The following is a 22,463-nucleotide window of genomic DNA, read 5'->3' on the forward strand; positions in this document are numbered from 1 at the left end:
CCTAGAGATTCAACCTCTCCAAGTTTTCTCATCTATAAACTAGGGATACCAACACCAATCTTACGGGTTATCATACAGATAAAAAATTGAAACATATAATATGTATAAAATAGTGACTAGCACACAATAGTTGCTTGACACATTGTAAATTAATTTAAAAAATAGGCCAGAGATGTTCAGCCCTTGCTCAAGATGCCCTAGAATCTATCAATTACCTCAGGAGGCCATAAGAATATTAATTCAGTTTATTTTTTAAATATATAGGCTACATCATTAAAAAAAAACATGGATTAGATACTGGCACTTTTAAAAGCTAAGATTTCATGTCATAAACTCTTTTTACTAAGAAAAACAGTTGAAGTAAATAGAAATTTTTGAAAGTAATGTACATTATAAAAGGATGATAGTTTGTTATTCCCCATATGTTTGGAAAATACAGTGCTAGAGAGGCTCTAATGATTATGATTGATAAAATATTTAAGGTCAAATAGTGGGGGGTTTTTAAATCACAGGTAGGTTTTTTAATATGATTATTTTATTAATCTGAAAATAAGAGATGGTGAGTACAGAGGGCTTGTATCCAAAGATTTGGTAAAGAATAACCCTGGTTCTGAACTGCTGCGTAACTCTAAGTATTAAAATCTCTAATTCCTTTAAACTCCAATTTAATTATTTAAAATATTCTATTTAGATTACTTATGCAGAGCATAATCAATATGGGAACAGAATTACATGATGGGTTGGTGCCCAACTGAAGGCTTTCTGAGAAGAGATATATGATGTATGAAGATGATCCTCTGGAGGATTTAGAAAAAAGGGGGGGGGGCAGTAAAAGGGAACCCTAGACTCTGCTACCTTTTGTGAGTAAACACCTGTTATCTTCTGTCTTTCTTCCCTCTATCCCTTCCATTCTCCCTCTATCACTTCCTCCTTTTCTTCCTCTCTCCTGCCTTCCCTCTCTCTCTTACACTCTCGGTCCCCCCAACCACTAACAAATGTTTCATTTTCTCATTTTGGTGAGTGTTAGAATAATAATATTTTGATAGCAGGTGAACAAAATGACTCAATAAAAGATTGGGCTTTTGAGGTTTTCATGACTGAAGACAGAGACATACTAGGGAATTACTAAGTGACTAATGAGCCATAAATTAGTGGAGACTTAAGACTTAAGAGAAGATCTTAAGTCTACCCGTAGGTAGTTGAAAAGTCAGAGAAATTGCACCAAGAATTAACAAAAGAAATCCAAGATCTGTATCCATGTGGAAGACTTTTCCTGAGGCCAGTAGGGAATAATGAGTTTTGATCATCAGTTTCAAGAGTACAGTCACATTGCTTAGGAAATTCAGTCTCAAACAGCCTGAAATTGCAAAAATATTTCTTAAAGTGATATCTGAGCAAGACTAAGAATTTTACCATAGATTTAGAGTGGCTAAATCTATTTTTTAGATGAAATATTTCTTTGTTCAAACTTATGAACTATTCCAGTAGTTGTCATATGCAACCATTAATGAAGATGAGATGAGGAAAAATAAAACTGTTTTGAAACTAATTCATTTACCACAACTTTTTAATTGTATTCTTGAACTATGGCCCAGATTTCTTCTATCTGGCTCTCATTATTAACATTGCTAAAATGATTTCATAATTTCTTAGGAATTCAGGTTTCCCAGCTTTTAAACTGAACCATTCTCTAGAGATATGGTAAAATAAATAAATAAATAAGTGGCCTAATATGCTTAATTAGAGTATTTTCCCCTTAGTTTACTTTTTTCTTCTGTGCAGTGCATGACATTACTAGAAATCCACTTTAACAAATCCCACTTTTACCTGATGAAAATAACATTTAATGTATATTTAATTACTGCATAAAGGGATCTATTTTCTACAAGGAAGTCTTTCAATCACAAAAAGGAAAAATCAGGGTTTTTTTTTTAAATAAAAGACTGTTTATGACTTATGAAGTTTATTATGTAGGTACATAGACTCAATTCTATGCTCAATTTATAGGTTTTTTTTTCCAACCTAGTATTTAAATAATATTTCACTCTATCAATTAATGCAATAAAATATCAGATAATATTCATTAATGAGAATATCCTAAGTTGAAATCTTTAATATTAGATACTGACAAATATTTTGAAATAGGTTGTAGCAGCTTCCTTTTAAATAATAAAAACTTATAAGATTATTTTCAAATTTACTTAAAAAACTCAGCAGTTTTTGGAATATGAAAATAAATGCTACATTTAGACACTTAGTTTACATGTACATTTAAATAAATTCTATGCTTTTCTGCAAGATATAAGATTCTAAACATAAGCACACGTTGTCATGTTTCCAAAGCTATATAATCAAGATAAAATGACTTTTAACAGTAATTTTAAGAAACATTGTTAGTCTTCAAAAATACTTTTCATTCTTATTTTTCTCCTTAACTAAGTTGTAGTTGACCTTTTGCTTAGGCAAGAGTAAATTTCATAACTAAGTAAAATTTCCCTGTGATTTATGTCTGTTGCAAAATAACAGTTAGGTTTCTCTGAGGGCAAAGACTGGATTTATGCACTTTCTTACGACCCCGACCCCCATTTAAACAATTGTAGTAAAATACATATAACATAAAATTTGCATCTTAACCATTTTAAGTGTACAGTTCAGTGGTATTTTTCTTTATTTTTCCAATTTTACTAAGATCAAATTGACATATAACATTATATAAATTTAAGACGTACAACATGTTGATTGGATACACATATATAGCAAAATGGTTACCACCTAATGTTACCTGACATCTCTATCACCTCACACGATTACCATTTCTTTTTTGTGGTAAGAACATGAAGATATACTTGCTTAATAACTTCCACATATATAATATGTCATTGTTAACTATAATTATAATGCTGTGCACTATATTTCCAGAACTTATATATCTTCTAACTCTTGATCAACATCTCTCCCTACCCCCACTCTCCAGACCCTAGTATTAACGTTTCATTTCTCTGTTTCTACAAGTTTGCTTTTTTTAGATTACACATATACTAGTAAGTGATATCACACAGTATTTGTTTTTGTCTGACTTATTCTGCCTAGCACAATGTCCTCCAATTTCAATCATGTTGTCACAAATGGCAGGATTTCCTTCTTTCTCATGGCTGAAGAATAGTCCACTATACATATTAATGTGAGTTATATGACTTTTTAAATTTTTTTTGGATATTAAACCACTACCAGACGTAAGATTTGCAAATATTTTCTCCCATTCTGTGGGTTACTGTTTCTTTTATTTTTATTTTTATTGCCTCGTTAGCTGCGCAGAAGCTTTTCAGTTTGATGTAGCCCCACTTACTGATTTTTGTTTGTGTTGCTTTGCTTTTGGTATCATATTCAAAAAATAATTGCCCAGACCAATGCCAAGGAGTTTATTTCCTATGTTTTCTTCTAAGAGTTTTATGGTTTCAGGTCTCACATTCAAGTGTAATCAATTTGAGTTCATTCTTAATAGTGGTATAAGATAGGGGAACAATTTCGTTTTTCTTTATGTGGTTGCCCAGTTTTCCCAGCATCATTTATTGAAGAGACTATCTTTTCTTAATTAAGTAGACTTGGCTCCCTTGTCAAATATTAACTGACAGGTGTTTATTTCTGGGCCCTCAATTCTGTTCCATTAGTCTATGTCTATTTTTTATTTCAGAATATACTGTTTTGATGACTATAAGTTTATAGTATAGTTTGAAATCAGGAAGAGTGATGTCTCTGGATTTGTTCTTCTTTCTCATGATTGCTTTTACTATTCAGGTCTTTGGTAGCTTCACACAAATTTTAGCTTTGTCTTTTATATTTCTGTCAACAATGACATTAGAATTGCACAGAATCTATAAATGGCTTTGGGTAGCATGGATATTTTAACAATATTCTTCCAATCCATGAAAATGGGATATCTTTCCATTTGTTAGTTTCTTTCATTAACGTCTAATAGTTTTCAATGTATAGACCTTCCACCTCCTTAAATTTATGATGAACTTTATTGTTTTTTTGATGTTAATGTAAATAGGACTGTTTTCTTTATTTCCTTTTCAGATAGTTTGTTGCTTGTGTATAGAAACACGATTGATTTCTGTATGTTGATTTTGTATCCTAGAACTTACTAAATTTGTTCTAAATGTTTTTGGTAGAGGCTTTAAAATTTTTTATATGTAAGATCATGCCATCTGCAAACAAAGACAATTTTACTTCTTTCCTTTTGATTTGAATGTCTTTTATTTCTTTACTAGAGGCCCGTTTCAGGAAGATTCCTGCAAGAACAGGGCTTCCGGCAGGCTTCCCTCCTGCCACCGCCACTTCTCTGGCTGCCCCGCGCTTTCCCTGTGCCTCTGCCCCCCACCCCCCACGCCATGCTTTTCCTCCCACCGCCCCCGCCTCCCCACCCTCCGCACTTTCCCTCCCGCAGCCGCCGCCCCCCTGCGCTTTCCCTCCCACCGCCACCGTTGCCCCGTGCTTTCCCTTCCACTACCGCCCCGCACTTTTCCGCTGCCCGCTGCCACTGCCCGCCGCTGCTGCCACCCGCCTCCACCCCCCACCACCGCCCGCCGCCCACCCTGCCCGTGCTTTCCCTCCTGCAGCCACTTTGCTTTCTGCTTTCCCTCCCTCTTCCTTCTATGTTGTCTTCAGTCTTCACTCCTCCCACCCTCAGCATATGCAAATTAACCGCCATCTCTGTTGGGTTAATTTGCATACTTGCTCTGAATGGCTGTGGGCGTAGCGAAGGTACAGTCAATTAGCATTTTCTCTTTTATTAGTGTAGATCTTGCATGATCACTCCAGTTAGGACTTCCAGTGCTATGTTGAATAAGACTGTGAGAGTAGGCATCCTTGTCTTATTCCTATCTTTCAACCTTGCACTGTTGAGTATTATATTAGCTGTGGGTTTGTGGCATATGACTTTTATTATATCCAGGTATGTTCTTTCTATACCCACTTTTTTGAGAGTTTTTATCATGGAAACATGTTGTATTTTTTCAAATGCTTTTTCTTGTGAAGAATGTGTATTCTGCTGCTATTGGATGAAACGTCTGTATATGTCTGTTAGGTCCATTCTGTCTAAAGTGTGGTTCAAGTCCAATGTTTCCTTGTTGATTTTCTGTTGGGATGATGTATCCAATGTTGAAAGTGGGGTACTGAAGCCCCCAATGATCTTTCCTCAGGTCTGTTAGTATTTGCTTAATATATTAAAGTGTTTTGATATTGGGTCCATATATATCACAATTATTATATATTCTGGATGAATTGATCCCATTATCATTATATAATGACTTTCTGTCTCTTGTTACCATTTTTGGCTTAAAGTCTATTTTGTCTAAGAATAGCTCTCCTTGCTCTCCTTTGGTTTCTATTTGCATAGAATATCTTTTTGGATCCCTTCCCTTCCCTTCCCTTTCAGTCTATGTTTGTCCTTTAGGCTGAAGTGAACCTCTTGTAGGTAGTATATAATTGTGTTTTGTGTTTTTTTTAATCCATCCAGCCACCCTATGCCTTTTGTTAGATAATTCAGTCCATTTACATTTAGAGTAATTATTAGAGTTAAGAAATTATTAATCCCATTTATTGTTTTCTGGCTATTTTGTAGTTCTCTTGTTCCTTTCTTCCTCTTTGTAGCTTTGTTTTGTGAATTGGTGATTTTCTGTAGTGGTATGTGCTGATTCCCTTCTCTTGATCTATTGTGAATCTACTACATGCTTTTGATTTATGATTCCGATGAGGCTTGTATAAAACATCTTATAACAGTCTTTTTTACAATAACTTAATTGTTGTTGCATACAAACACCTCTACCATTTTACTCTCCCCCTTTTATGTTTTTAATGTGGCAATTACTTCTTTTTATATTTTGTATTCATTAACAAATTATACTCATTATGGTTATTTTTAATACTCTTGTTCTTTAAGCCCCCCCCCCATATTAAAGTATTCTGAATTTGACTATATGTTTACCTTTATCAGTATGTTGTATATTTTCATGTTACTGATTGGCATCCTTTCATTTCAGTTTGAAGAACTTGTAGTGTTTCTTGTAAGGCAGGTTTAGTGAACAAATTCCCTCAGCTTTTGTATGGGAAAGTCTTTATTTCTCCTTCAGTTCTGAAGGATGACTTTCGTGGATTATGTACTTTCCCATGTCTTTGACTGTCATATATTGCTTAGGTCACAGCTATATTTGAGAACTGTATCCTTTAATTTACATATGAAATTTAAAATAGCTAAAAACATAAGATTTATGTACATAATTTTATTAAGAAAGTAGAATTCTATAGTATAACAATATTTTACTCAAATAAAAAATTAAAATCAGTTTACTTAACACATTAATGTCTGAAACTTAAACTTTGGGGGTATAATTTAGCTTTCTGCTTCAGAAGGTTTCCCAAAGGACTTTAAGGTACAGACAAAAAGATAATATGATTCTGGTGTCACAAGATGGTCATTTATTTTCTGTTAAACATGAGTATCCATGATATTGTTTATACTCAATATTTTCTTACTGCCAATGCAGTTCTTCATTTTCTTACATGTCAGGTAGCTTCCTGCTACTACCATAGATCTTACTTTAAATAAAAAGTTCCACAAAACCTCATCTGCCTAACTATAACATATGGTCTAAAATTTAGACCCGTGTCTTTGGCAGGATGGTACAAACGCTTTCTGACAAAGGAAAAGGAGCAAAGGAGACATGTGATAGCACCATACATCATGTAACATTTATATTTTCTCTGGTACTATACCCTAGGTGCTCTATTGGCTTCCACACAATAGTCCTCTTAATATAATAAGAGTACTCTGTGTTATCTACCTAATCCAGGGTGAGGATAGAAGGAAAAATTACTGGGTCAGATGAGTATAAAGCATACCTCTTCTTCAGATTTCATTTGCTCTTATTCACAATGAATGATGCAAATTTGCAAGTATAACTTTACGTTTAGATATTTTTAAATTTTTTATGAAGATGACTAAAGACTTCAGAAGAAATCATGTTCCTTTTTAATATTTCTATGCTTACTTTGCATATTTTCAAATCATTAATCACATAGCATAAATGTAACAAAAACTATTTTATAGAGGCTCTTTAAACATAACTGAACAATTTTAGACATATGAATGAAAGCAGCTTGATGAAAAGATTAGTATAATATCCAACTGTTATTTTTTCTGTGAGAAGAGATAATCTGACATCGAAGGTGATCTAATTATTCTTTGGACTAGCCTGCTATTCCTTGACATTAACATCTATAGCCTTTGAATGTTCATTATATCCAGTCACATGTTAAAGTGATATTGTCCTGAAAGTGGTATTGTCCCTTTTAGAATTGAAGTTTTATTTCCTTAATAGCTTCTCTAGTGAAACATGCTTAAAGATTACAAACTGAAGAGCCCAAGGAATCAAGAGAATTAAAAAGTAAAGAAAATTATTTCTTGTAATATAAAAAATTTTACCTACCTTTGTGGAATATAGAACATATGTTGGGGAGGTGGTTTATAGAGGATTCCCTTGTACACAGGCCAAAGCCCACTTAAAATTCTGAAGAGAGAACTCTTCCCACAACCATTGGGACCAGTTATCAAAAGATGCATTCCTTCTTGTACCTAAAGTAAGAAATAAAATTACAAACTGCAAAATAATAATTTTTTGGCAGCATTTAAAAGTGATTTATTTAAAACAAACTTTCAAACACATGATAACCTAGGATGGGCAAGGAATCAAAGAAAAATAAATCAGAATCAACAGTCTCAAATTTGGCTTTAATTATGCTCTGAACTAAAAGTATCATAAATTAATGAATCTCAAAGACAATGAATCTGCTTGAACAGAGCATTTGGCTTTCCAAAACTTTAATTGGGTCCTTGTAATCAGATACTATACACATATGTAGAAACATAACCACATGGAAAATAAGTCACTGTTAAAATTTAAATTAAAATATATTCAATTTCATTTTATTTATATTAATATTTATTTAACTTTATATTGAATGAAAATACAACTTCATTGTATTTGTCAGTTGGAGTTATTAGTTATAAAGCACAGTTATTCTAAGAGCTAGCTGGGTTGTTTAATTTTGTACTTCAGCAGTCTGAAATGTTACAGAAATCACAAAAGCTCATAATCAGAGAGATAAATTTATTTCAGTTCTGCTTTATTCACAGACAAAAAAAACATATTTACTAAACCAAGACAGAGGAAAACAAGAGGGTTGTAATTTAGTCTTATGTCTAGGGATACATTAAAACATATATATATATATATGTGTGTGTGTGTGTGTGTGTGTGTGTGTGTGTGTATGTATACACAGTTATATAGGTATAACAATAAAACAAAAGTTATTTATCCATTATCGATCGGACATTTCTCTTTAGAATCTTTCATCTTATTTACCATTTAAATATTTAAATATCATGAGTTGCCTTTCTACTCAGTAGGATTGGGAAGTTGTCTTAGTGTGGTATTTAAAGTGTATTGTGAAGAACAAGGAAAAGAAACACCATTTAAAAATTTCATCTACTTCTAAGAACAATATAATTAGTGATTTAAAAGTGAATATAGTATGAAATTAAGAGAGAAAGAAACTACAGTATGTGTGTAGATATATCTTTGTATAGTATGGATACAAATATCTAAGTATCAATGATGTAGAATACATCATATTAAAAACTCAAATATGAAAGAGCATTATATAACTTGCATTATGTCAGTATAAGGGACCAACCATTTCAATGTCTATCCTTAACTCATTTGCTGTGTATACATACCATAAGCTGAAATCTTTTTGTTGAAAGAAGGTAGTGGGGAGAGGAAGGAAGGGAGGAAGGGAAAGAAAAAAGAAGGATTGGGATGGAGGTTAGATAAAGGAACTAGGAATGTATATAGTAAGTATATGTAAAGCAAAAATGGTTCAGATTCATATTCTGTCTAAATAATTAGACATTTCATTGGCAAACATTGATTGAATGTTTATTGAATATCTACCATGTGCCTGACGTTCTTCTAGGCACAGTGGATACAAGATTGGACAAGACAAAGTCCTTGTTCTCATAGAACTTAACATTCCAATGGGAAAGACAATAATAAGAACATGAACAAAAAATTAAGTAGAGATAAATGCTATTATGACAGCAAAAGAGGACAATTTATTATGGAAAGATGGTGGCATTGTGAATCTGGTGTGGGGGCTTCTTTTGACTCGGTGGTCAGAAAAGTCCTCTTTGAGGAGGTAACATTTTGGCTGAGCCTGGGTGACAAGAAGCAACTAGTCAGATCTGGGGGAAGAGCATTCTAAGCAGCAAAGATACCATCACAAGGATATAAGATAGAAGCAAGCTTGAGTCTACAAAATCTATAGATTTTTTTTTCTAAAAAAAAATAGATATATTTTTTCTCTTTAATTGTAGCCAAACTAAAATGCTATCTTGATCCAATAAAGTTCAAGGAAAATCCTGGGGAAAACCCAGAAAGAATTAATCTGTGATCTGTTGTGCTCTTTGACTAGAAAGAGGACTAAGGAAGTTAAATGTTGTAGAAGCATAAATACTTCACAAATGATGTTTTTAAAAGTATCGCCATAGCAAAAGACACATTCACAAAATATTTTAATAGGGTTATTCTCTGTTAGGAATTCTCAGTAATGTAACGCATTTTGAGTCATAATAGGAGACTTTAACTTTACTACATTCATATTTAAGTATGTTTTCTGATATTTAGGATACAGAGAGTATAAAGTATAAAGAATTCCCTGCTCAGCTGGCTACATGTTGAGCTTTGAACAACTGACCAGGAAGTCATGGGTTGTGGGCTCAATCCCCAGTACAGGGCTTGCAAGAGGCAGCCAATCAATGATCCTCTCTTACCACTGATGTTTCTATCTCTCTCCCTTCTCCCTTCCTCTCTGAAATCAATAAAAGTTATGTTAAAAAAAGAATTTCCACATTTGTTAAATTTTATTCTCCAAATGTTTGTTGTTGTTTTTTAAATTCTGAAAGGCCGACAAAAGGAAACAACTTTCTATTATATTTTAGAGACCTGAGACTTCAAATAAAACTTCCTGTCTGAGTCAAAAATAAACAATTATTATAAAAGTGTACTATAATAACATATTTGTAGCACTTTAAAATATATAACACTTTTATTAGATTTTAAAATTTATTTCATATAAAAATAAACTGAGCTCTGAATTTTTTACAGAAAGAGGGTAATGTCCACAATTATGTAATTAGTAGGTGGCAGAATTTAAGACTCTTACTCTGTTTAATAAGTGGAACAATAAAAATTGATATTATGAAACATAACCTAAACAACCAAAGTGTCCTACGATAGAGGACTGAATAAAGAAGATGTGGTACATATACACAATGGAATACTACTCAGCCATAAGAAAGGACGAAATAGCGCCATTTGCAACAACATGCATGAACCTTGAGAATATTATGCTAAGTAAAATAAGTCAGTCAGAAAAAGCTAAGAACCATATGATTTCACTCATATGTGGGATATAAAACTGAAACTTGTGAACGCAGACTGCAATGTGGTGGTTGCCAGAGGGAAGGGAAAGAGGGAGGGAGGGGGTCCTAATATAAGGTGACAGGAGATCTGACTTTGGGTGGTGGGCACACGGTGCAATATACAGATCTTGTAACATAGAAACCCACACCTGAAACCTATGTGTTCATGTTGACCACTGTCACCCCAATTAAAAAAAAAGAAAAGAAAAAGAAACCTAACCTGACAAAAAAAAAGAAAATCTAATACAAAAAGTTATCGATATGCAAATTAGGCTGGGATGCTATAACAGATCACGACCTAAGAGGAGGAGGTTGAGCCCGCAGGTGAGGCCCAGAGTAGAGACACAGAGACAGAGACAGGGGGCCTGCCCAAGCCGGCTTGGGTGGCCCAGAGCAGACACAAGCAGGGGCCCGGGGGACACTGCGAATCAGGCACGGGTCCTGGCCTCCCCCCCGCCCCCGTGGTGCCAGAGAAGCAGGGTTTCAGAAAAGGGGATGCAAAATTCCACTGCTATCTTGAGTTTGTGGTTTCCAAGGAAACAGCCAGAAAGGATGATAAACCCTCCACAAACGGCAAACGGCTCAGCCGGCGCCTATCTAAGCAGGGGCTTCATTTAAATCGAGCCTTTCCTGCAGTGAATGACCCCAACCCTCCCTGGATCAGGCAGGTTCCTGTGGAGGGCAATCTCCACGCAATACGGGGACCCAGTTTCGTTCAGGCAATCTCATGCATGTTAGCTCGGGGCAGCGGGGAAGGAAGGGAAAAGGCATCAATGGCATCATGACAACAACCCGTCACCAGGAGGTGCATGGAGCACCTCTCGGCCCAGCACCCCACGTGGTGTCTCCTCGCACTGCGGGAGGCAGGGCGCCTCCTCGTGTGATTTCAATTGTGTGCGGGGCCTCTAGTAAATTATAAATTGCTAAACTATTAATAAGTAATTAAATATTCTATGTATGTCTCTTCAAATGTTTTATTTCAAATTTATTTAAGATTATGGTGCACGTTTGGTACCTAATTTTATCATGTTCAGATCCAAATAACTAAAGAACTCTATAGGTCTATAAATGGAAAAATGAAGCCTCATCAATTGTAGTTAAAACACAATTTCTCTTATATTTATTAACACAGAATTTTCCTTGTTCAGTACTTATCCTTTTCCAGCTCCCTTACTCATTGGTAAATACCATCTTTAATAATTAAACCTTGACTACAAAGTCCATACTAAAAGCATTAGCACATGTATTGTCATGTTTGTAATTCTTTCCAATGGTGTCTTTGTTTGAACTAAAGCTCTTATGCCTTCATTACAGTCATTAATGCTTATAAGCAAATTATTTTGTACTTGAATTCCAAAATATCTGAATTTTACAGTGCTTTAAATAAAGGCCTTCGGTTTAGTCACTGTTTTTACATCATCAAGACATAAAATGTTAAATAATAACTCTTATTCTCAACAGAGTTATTAGAAACTAAATTCCAATCCACAAATCTGATTTTTTTCTAACAGAAGATGTGATTATTTAAAACACAATTAAATTTAGAGAATCTGTAATAACAGAAGTAAACCTGCTAATGACCATTAACCTTATATTTTAGTAAATTTATTATAATTCAGGTTTGTAGTTTTTGAATAATTCCTATAAGAAAAAAAATTAAAATTTATTTCCAGATAATATTTTTTCAGGAAATTTCCTATTGCTCTCAAAAGTTACCTAGCAAAGACTCTCGGTGCACCACAATTTTGATATATAACCTGACAATAAAGCAGTAGAAATCAAATTTCTCTTTTTCTCTGCTTTCTGAGGAAGTAACTGCTTCTGTAATTGAGCCACTGTGCATACCTTTCTTGATTTCCCCTCCTGTCCATATGCTCCTCCAAGTATTTAACATAAGGTATATGAATTCTGAGTTGTTTTGTATTAGTGTGATGGCAACAATCAGAAGATTCTTGAATATCATCTTACTTTGAAGTTTAGACTGGAAGCCACCACTTCTCCCGTTGGTGTAATTATGGGAACATTTTCACAAATAATTCCATGATCCACATCAATAACTTTTCCTGTGAGTTAAGGAACATTTTAAGTTACAAAAGTCATCCCATGTTATTGTTAATTAAATATCTTAAAGTATAATGTAGCATGACAGATTTATTATAAAGATACTTCATAGTAATAAATCATAGACATAAATGGAAATATATATATTATATTTAAAGCAAAGTTTAATGCATACTGGGATATTTGACACATCTATTTAGAAAATCTCTATGAGAAACTTTATTTTGCAATAATCTGATGTCAAAATCATGAGAGCAAAGCCAAACTCTATCTGATGTAACCTAGCCATAGTCTTTATAACCACTTATTTCTCTAAATTAACCTTTCTTCTGAATAAACACAGTTTTGCAAAAAGGAATTAAGACACAGAATAACACAATTTAAAAAAAATAGGACAACCAAACTTAAGTTTTAAAACACAGAATGAAGAACAATGTGACATTAGCTCTAGTTCTGTTCATCTTAAAAGCAAACAATTCATTCTGCCATATATGAAGTTTCTAAGAATAATTTTAGAAATTTTGTCTTAAATAAAAGTAGCATAATATTTTTTATACTAATGTTAGTCACCACTCCTCAAATTGCAACACTAACTTTGGGAATAATTGTTTAAATAATTAAAATGTTGGTTCCTTATAACAATTAAAAGCTATCATCTAAAAAACTTTGGTTCTGTTGATAAACACTTAAATACAGAAAACTGAAAACTAAAACATTTAGACAGATCTCAGTGGATAGGGGAGTGGAGTGAATGAGAAGATATTAACCAAAGAACATACATGCATAATCCATTGACACAAACAATAGCCTGGGGAAGGCCTAGGGTGGGGTGAAGGCTGGGTTGAGGGGGGCAAAAAGTGAAAAAATGGGGGATATCTATAATACAGTCAACAATTAAAAAACAGTTTAAAACCTTTGATTTCCAGTGTGTCACTGAAGGGTAACTCTATAATAGCTCTGTTCTTGTCATGGTTTTCAGATTCTTGCACAACAGCAGTTCTCTTATAAATGCCTCTTTTTACTTCATCAAATACCCAAAACATATTGTACACTCGAGCGGTATAGCCTGCTAATTCAGTGACCTAAAACCAATGCAGAGAAATAATATAGAGTTAATATACCCAAGATAGACTTTTAAATAAATGTACCTTCATATAAGCTTCTTAATTTAACATCAAAGGTCCTATTTTATTATTCATGAAAAATAGATAATACATCTGATAATGAAAACAAATAACAGTAAAAATGTTACCAAGAGTGCAACATAGCTGCCCAGCCAGCATGGCTCAGTGGTTGAGTGTCAACCTATGAACAGGGAGGTCACGGTTCAATTCCCGGTCAGGGCACATGCCCAGGTTGTGGGCTTGATCCCTAGTGTGGGGCTTGCAGGAGGCAGCCATTCAATGATTCTCTCTTATCATTGATGTTTCTATCTCTCTCTCCTCTTCCCTTTCCCTCTGAAATCAATGTAAAGAGAGGGAGAGAGAGAGAGAGAGAGAGAGAGAGAGAGAGAGAGAGAGACAGACAGACAGACAGACAGACAGACATAGCAAGGTGTCAATGTAAGACTGATTGGAATTATAAAATATATAAAAATTTATTCATTTAAGTCAGGGTTCAAAATGAGAGATATCAGATTAGTGAAACTTAAAAACCTTTCAGTCAAATTTCTGATTTAGCCCGTTTACATGACAAATTTCATTTCCAGAAAATTAGAAATTTTGTGAAAAGCTTAAATTCATTCAAGGAAATAATAATTATTTTGGTATATTTTCTTCAATTTAAAAATGGAAGATTTTAAATAGAAGAAAATACATTTTTTTCTTATTATAAAATGAATGTTTCTCAGTCAAATTGATTATCAAAATTCCTAAGCTTGGCCAGAGAAAATAACCCTGCTAGAGGATATTAATATTGGAAATGAGCTCAATGAAAATGTCAAATCATTTTCAGTACAAATCCCACAAATCACATTCTTTTTAATGGCCAAAGAAAAATATTAAATATGACTTTTTTTCTAGGAGAGAACGTAACATAATGCAAGATAAAATCTCTGCTTCAGTCCAGTGGTGTCTTGCTTTTATTCTGCCAGTTGTCCATTTTAGACAGAATCTCCAGCTGTTTTTCTATTAAAAGAACATCTTGTTATCAAGGTACTGTAAAATGTGACTCATCTCCTGTCAAGACCATCTTTTTTCAGTGAAAAGGAAAGCACAAAAACCATTTCCTTACAGAAATGTTTATAAGGAAATTGATACCAATAAGCAAGGCATGCCACTAATGAATGTTTCTTAAACAATAAATTGTGAAATAATTCAACAATGCTGACATTTAGGTAAGATTTTTGTGTGTGCAAAACTTAAGCAGTAAATAAGTAGGTGTTATTGCTAAAAGCCTCTACCACATGTAATTAGATTAGTATTGCATTTCTATATGTTAATATTATAACCATTTAAAGGGTAATTTCTAAAATGTTATCTAGAAGAATTTCTTGAGTTTCCAGGTAGAGAAAAACAGAGCTAAAGATTAACAAAATACAGATTCAAAGGAAATCTGAGTAAATATATTTGCATAGAAAAAAATCCAAAACCAAATGTAAAGGTCAATTAAAGAAAGGCAGGGGCCAATGAGTTAGTAGACCAAGCTGCAAGGTGGAGTGGGCAGAGTGTCTGAAAAAAACTGAAAATGTGACTGTGGGTTAATTACTTTGGAATATAAGAGAGGGACTCTGAAAAGGAACCTTGTTACCTCTGGAGCTAGCAAAGAACGCATAGTACTTTCATATGCTGTCACAGTAGTAGTAAAATTGTTTGGCAGTGACCATTCTATGACTCAAAGCACATTCAGGCAGAATAAAGCAAAATGCAATTATTTATTGTGTTGGAGATGATCTAGAAAAACTAATTGATATTCTTTCTGTGACTTAGATAGCAAAGTGTTAATGTGAGATAGATAAAATTTTTGTTATTTAATTTTAATGATACATAATATGTTATATAAAAAAAATCCCTAAAACTATCTCAGATGATCAAAATTACTATTTGAAAAAAAAATGTCTTAATTGAGTTGTTTTGGCATATGGCCCTAAATAACCGTTTTACTTTGTTGGTTTAAAAGAAATCCCAACTCAATTCAATTGTTTAATAATGAAACTGAAAAATTTTGTCAGCAAATCACAAAATTTATAACTCTTTTATATGGTTTATTCAAGGCTGATTTAATAGGCACCTATATTTATAATGCTGATCTGGCAATTTGTATTGATAGAAAAGTTACACAAATAATTAATAGTGAGACTGACTATCCATGGGAATATTATCAGTAATATCTCAATTGAATAAAGTGGTTTTTAATCTTAACCCTGTCATATCTGCAGGTCTTATTACCATTATTTCAACATATATTTATTGACCACATACAATAGTCCAAGTATTAAAATGAATATTAAGAATATAAAGATGGGTAAGACAGTTCCTACTTTCCACTCAAGGTCTGGTGCAGAAGATAGGCAATTATAAAGTGGTAAAAGATCAGTGTACAATGAACACAGATAAGGAAGACCCAGACTCTGCAGGGAAAGTAGGAAGAAGGTGGAATCACAAGCACATTTTATATGTGTTTGGTGATGCTTAACTTGTCATGAAGAATGAGTAAAAGTTTGCAAGGTATATAAATAATTTTATTGAGTAACATTTATTTAGCACTTAATATGTATTGTTTTCTGACAAAGTCAATGCTATCATTATTTTCATTTAACAGATGAGGAAACAGACAGAGGTTAAGGAACTTGATCAAGATCACATAATTTGTAAATACTGGAGCAAGAATTTAAATTTAGGCACTCTGTCTCCAGAATCCACACCTAAGAACTTTTCTTTTTAGTTTAAAAACAAATATGTCATATATATAGAGAGAGAAAAAGAGGAATTACAATAGATAGTGTCAAAATTAAAGGGTATTAGCAGCAATACATTTGGGAATTGTTCTCCCTTAACTTGATTATACACCTCGCCTTTTTTTTTTTTTTTAAATCCTCACCCAAGGATATATTTTCATTGATTTTTAGAGAGGAAGGAAGAGACAAAGAAAAACATTGATTTGAGAGAGGAACATTGATTTTTTACCTCCCGTACCCACCCTGACTGAGGATCGAACCCACAACCTAGGTATGTGCCTGGCTGAGAATCGAACCTGCAACCTTTCTATGTACCGGACAATGCTCCAAACATTGAGCCATCTGTCCAGGGCCTCTCTGCAATTTTTGATAAAGATATGTTTTCAAAATACAAAGTTTATCTGGTAATTTACATTTTGCTTGATTTTCACATATCTTTTGTTAATCAAATTGACAAGAAATGCAAGTACCTCTTTATATGAAGACATAATCCGTTCAATAGCATCAGCTCCAGAGGCCAATAAATTTCGAGCAGTGGTAAAGGCTTCTGTCCGTTCACTAACCATAGCTTGTTTTTGGCCATCTTCTAAATATAAAAGCAAATTATAAAACTATTTAGTTTTTTTCAAGTAACTTAATATTTTTTTTGTATACAAATGAAGTTGTGGTTACAACAGCCATATGTAAAATGTTCAATAGTATTAGAAAATTCCTAGATATTTAATGAATTATTGAAAATATAATAATTGTACCAGATTTTATTTAAAGCTCCCTTTTATTTTATTTTTTCTAGAAGAGCTAGAACAATTAAATCCATAAGATTTAAGACTATTTTCATTTAGCATTCTTTCAACCCTTTCCAAATCCAACACCTTACCCTTACTGCAGGAATAAAATACTATTTATTTGGTCAATGAAATCCAACTAACTGTAATATAAGCAAATATTTCTAGTGTGGTTCCTTTAATATAAATGCAAATTAGCAGACCCTCATAATTTAGCCTCTATCTACCAGTTTCAATCAACTTTCACCTTAGCATAGCAGCTCCCAAATTTGCAATACTCTGTTTACCCTCTGATACATGTATATATGATTTTGTCTGACTTTAATATACTTCCACCATTCCTTTTTCTTTGCTAGCTCTTCAATAGTTAATTCTTTTTTTTAAAAAAAATTGATTTCACAAGAGGGAGAGAGAAGGAGAGATAGAAACATCAATGATGAGAGAAAATAATTGATTGGCTGCCTCCTGCATGCCCCACAGTGGGGATCAAGCCCACAACCCAGGCATGTACCCTGACCGGGAATCAAACTGTGACCTCCTGGCTCATAGGTCCACGCTCAACCACTGAGCCATGCTGGCCAAGCTAGAGTTAATTCTTTAGAACAGGTTTCAGTGGAAATCCTGGTCTAGCTTTTCTAATGGACTAAAAGTTCCTTAAGGGGCAAGACTGTGTGTTTTATTCCTTATTCCTATTACTCAGAAGAGTGTCTATCACATAATACTCCTTAATGTATATTAAATGGGTGGATGGAAGGATGGATGGATGGATGGATGGATGGATGGATGGATGGATGGATGGATGTGTGAACATCACAAATTTACTGTCAATGCAAAATTATGGTCAGGAGTCACACTAGGTTTGTATCCAGGCTCTACTACTTATTGGCAAGTACCAAGGTAAGTAGAGTAAGCCACTTATCCTTTCCATGCCTATTTTCTCACGTGTAAATGAGGGAAATAATAGTACTACCTTAAACAAGTCTATCTCAAAGAGTTGTTGTGAGGTTTAAAGGTTAAATACAAAGGAACTGTTAGTCTAATCTATGGCCCATAATAATATATGTTCTAAATGTTAGCTGTTATTATTTTCTCTAATTATTATAGTTATTATTGCATATCTACTCAATTTAGTCTTATTCTTCAAAATTATTCTCTCCAGGTCATTACTTTAATCTTTCCATCTATTTCATTATCTATCTTGTCCTTCTATAGATTATTTAAAAAGTTCTAAATTAAAAGCTGTAAATTAATGAAAAAATTCGAATGGTAAGATACCCATAGGCCCACTTTAACATTTATTTTTCTCTGATTTATCTCAATGTAAAGGTTTTTTTCTCCATAAAAACACAATTATTTAACTTGTGCCCTACTCTGACTACTAGATACTTTCACCTTTACTTGTTCAGACAGCTCAGCTGAATTTGAAAGGGATCTGTGCATAAGTAAAATCCACTCAGCAGACATTTACTGAACACCTAGATGTACAAGAAATTAGGTAATGTGCCATAGGACATGCAAAGATACGTGTTATTTTCAGACTCTTTCCTTGGGGAACTTGTAGTTTGGTAAGAGAGAAGACAAGTTCCCAAATAACTATGCTGTGGGCAGCCTATGATAAGAGTTAATATGAAGTATTTGGAGGAGGCAAAAATTCTTTCTTTTTTTTTTTTTGGAATTTTTATAAGAGTTTAGTTGAGCCAAACTGATGATTTCAGGGAAACAAGATCTTAAATGCTCCCACAAAAATCATTTCTTGCTGCAAGAGACAGGGAAATGCTTTATGGAGAAGTAGATGGTGAAGGAGGCCTTAAAAGCCACATACAATTTTAGCACATCACCAGTATGACATAAGCAATGACATGAAGGGAAATTTTACAATGCCAACAGAATAACAAGTAGCTTGGGAAAAATACAGTATGGGTTAGAGTCAGGCACTGATTTCATTTGGGTGTCAGAATAACCATGAGTTCATGGGGACCTTTTATGATTATCTAATTTGGTCTATTCTGTTAAACACTGCTCTAGAGAACTATCATTTCCCTTGATGTTAGTTTCCTTGAAGAATGTAAAAAGAAAAGCTTTGAGCGCTGGTATAATTGAAGAGTGAAAGATATAATTAGATAAATAGAATAGGGACAGAGTGTAGATACTCTTAAACACATTTAAATATGTGAAAAAAATTTAGATAAGTCACACAAAAAAATTACCAAAGGATTCTCAGCAAGCTACCAAAATAGTGAAATGCTGTATCAGTTAAAGCACTAAGAATAGTATTGGCTCATAAAGAATCTGGCTGATGATGGAAAATAACTATAATATTTTTATGAATTTGGGTTAAAAGGGGTTTGAATAGTAGTTTTCATTGACAACCTCTGTGAGAAGAAACACTAGCACAGACGGACTTGTGTTTGATATGGCATGGTACTTTCCATGTTGCTTTGGCAGGTTAATGTTTATTGGGTTTTCTTCCTGTTTTTAGCAATAAAATTACCAATAGCTCTGGATAGATTTCATGTGACTTTTATTCTACTGGTTGTTCTTTGGTAGGTACTGTGAAAACAGTGCCAGTACTATTTCGTCATGCACACAACAGTCAACTGCATAAACTCTCTAGGGCCAGATTCCTTAGTGTCAGAGATATAAATTCATGACCTAAAGCGCTCACCAAATATTTATTGTCCTACCAAATATTTTAAATATTTTATTAAAGTTCCCCATTTAAGGATTTAATGTTTAATATTATATTGCTTATTTTACTGATACTGTTCAGCTCTGCTAATAAGAAGTATGTATTAAGCCATGGACACATCTTGTTATTTCACTGCAAAGGCAAAAAAGGACTACAAAAATTAAGGTTGTATCATTAACCATTTTTCCAAACACATATAATTGTACAATATAGAGAGTAAACCCTGATATAAACTATGCAGATAATACTGGCAGTGCTAGCGGCTTAGATCCTTTCTTTTCTGCCTGTAAAGGTGTCTGGGATAATGTTTGGCAGGAGGGACCTATAGGTAGCTTTCTCTAGCCTTATCCAGAACTGCTTTTGATATGATATCAAAAGTGGTTTATAATATTAAAAATTTGAGATTATAGCTCCTAGGGAACTATTTTTTTCATGTAATTTCAGTTTTTCTCTTACTACAAAGCAAACGAAGGGGTAATGTCCTCTAAAATACATATAATAGAAACTATATAAAACTAACTATTTCAATCCTTTTTCAATCAGTTGGTCCTATGATTAGTTGGTCTCAAACTAAGTGAAGTTCCTCATAGAACAAGTTCCCAAATAGCTCAGATAGTGGCAACATGATGAAGGGGGAAAAAGCAATGCTCTAGGCCAGTGGTCGGCAAACTCATTAGTCAACAGAGCCAAATATCAACAGTACAACGATTGAAATTTCTTTTGAGAGCCAAATTTTTTAAACTTAAACTATATAGGTAGGTACATTGTTATTAACTTAATTAGGGTACTCCTAAGCTGGCCTTTGCTAAAAACTCAAGGGGCCAAAGAGCCGCATGTGGCTTGCGAGCCGCAGTTTGCCGACCACTCCTCTAGGAGTTACATAATGTTTTCTAGCCTTAATGCTTCCAACGCCTGTGTGACTTTAGTAAATCCCAGGCTCCAGATTAAATGACCTGTAAGGTCCTCTTCTGATGTGAAGATGGCATAATTCCATATGCAATTTTGTAACATGAACATGAATATTAACATGATCCTACCCTTAACCATAAGATTGCTCTTAAAGTTGTACTATAGAACTATTTTTCTTTTCTCCTCCCCCCCACAAAAGTTATGTAGGTTCTTCCTCCTATCTGCATGTTACTCTGATGTCCTAACCACTTGCAAATGCTTTGCTCCTTTAATAATAATAATCATACCAGTAAATATCTATTGAACATTTCCCATGGGGCAGGTATTGTTATAAGTTTTATATATGTGAACTTCTTTAATCCCCCTAACTATCCTAAAATTTCCCCCATTTGAAAATGAGAAAATGAAAGCACAAAAAGATTAAACAATTTGTCTTTAGATACAGCCTAATAAACAAAAGAGCCAGATTCTGACTCCAGAGCCTACATGGTAAGAATATAAATAAACATTAACAATTGCTTCCACCAAAGTTCTTACTACTTGCCAAAGACTGTTTAAAAGCACATTAATACAATATATATAATTTCATATAATTCTTTAAATGATATATTATCATCTTTATAGTTAAGATAGGAAAACTGAAGCATATGAAGTTTATGTAACTTTCTTAAGGATAAATACTAATAAACAGCAGAGTCTAGATTTAAACTGTGACCTGCTTCTTTCCTCTATCTTCCTTTTTCTTCCTTTTCTCTTTGCCATTCCTCTCATTCACCCATTTCATATATATATATAGTGTCATACACTTAATTCATCTCTAACATAAGGGATAACTCAGGGCATAAGAGTAAATTGAGACTGAAGACTAGACTAGACTATATGGTATGCAATTCTAAGACCTAAAGCCTCAAAGATATGTCATTATCTAAAAAATAAATAATTTTGTCTGAGTAAAATTATAATATTTTCATGTGTTAAGTCATTGTTGGTCAAATATATTTAGTAAACACATACATGTAAACATTATAAGCATACATATAGTAACTTTAGAAATTACAGAAGATATTGAGGTATACTCTCATAAAATGTTTTCATAGGAGTTCATTTTCTTCTATGAAATTCTTATATTGTATTTTTTTGCATAACGTTTTCTTTTGAAAAGAAGTTTTAAGAATCACTGTTTCATTTGCATCAATGTTATTATTCCTATCTAAAATTTTGATGCTGTTTCTTTAAATGAATATGGTGTTTTCAGGATTCATAGGATGTATTTTAAAGATCTTATTGCATCATCTACAGAAGTAAGATTGTTATATTATTTGCATACATTGTTTATGTCTTAGTGGTCTCTGTGGGGTTAATTTGTCACCAGTAATAGCTGCATTTTCTCTGTTCTATGTTTACTCCAGGGTTTTCTAACAAGACCAGTGCTTCCAAGGACAAACAGAACTACACCATAATCTTGTAATTGGGGTTGCTGCTAGTATACATTATATATGAAACTTAAAAAATATCCATATACTTAGAGGGAATCTTTTAATATAAAAGATTCAATATAACATGAATATCTGACAATTTTGT

The 22,463-nt window shown here is 33.5% G+C and overlaps 1 protein-coding gene across 3 annotated transcripts in view; it reads right to left on the reverse strand.

Annotated features, from left to right (window-relative positions):
- Positions 1-22,463, reverse strand: part of ABCD2 (ATP binding cassette subfamily D member 2) — a gene marked incomplete at both ends in the record, with an annotated part of 50,941 nt that overhangs the window by 24,119 nt on the left and 4,359 nt on the right. For 2 of the 3 annotated variants that reach the window (XM_079774526.1, XM_079774525.1), the window contains 4 exons: positions 7,488-7,633; positions 12,512-12,606; positions 13,518-13,686; positions 16,970-17,085. In XM_079774526.1, the coding sequence (XP_079630652.1) occupies positions 7,488-7,633; positions 12,512-12,606; positions 13,518-13,686; positions 16,970-17,085 (526 nt within the window). The remainder of the gene's footprint in view (positions 1-7,487; positions 7,634-12,511; positions 12,607-13,517; positions 13,687-16,969; positions 17,086-22,463) is intronic. The other variant, XM_079774527.1, reaches the window with a different exon arrangement.

The sequence above is a fragment of the Cnephaeus nilssonii genome (genome assembly GCF_951640355.1).
Source record: "Cnephaeus nilssonii genome assembly, chromosome: 6".
Classification (NCBI taxonomy): Eukaryota; Metazoa; Chordata; class Mammalia; order Chiroptera; family Vespertilionidae; genus Cnephaeus; species Cnephaeus nilssonii.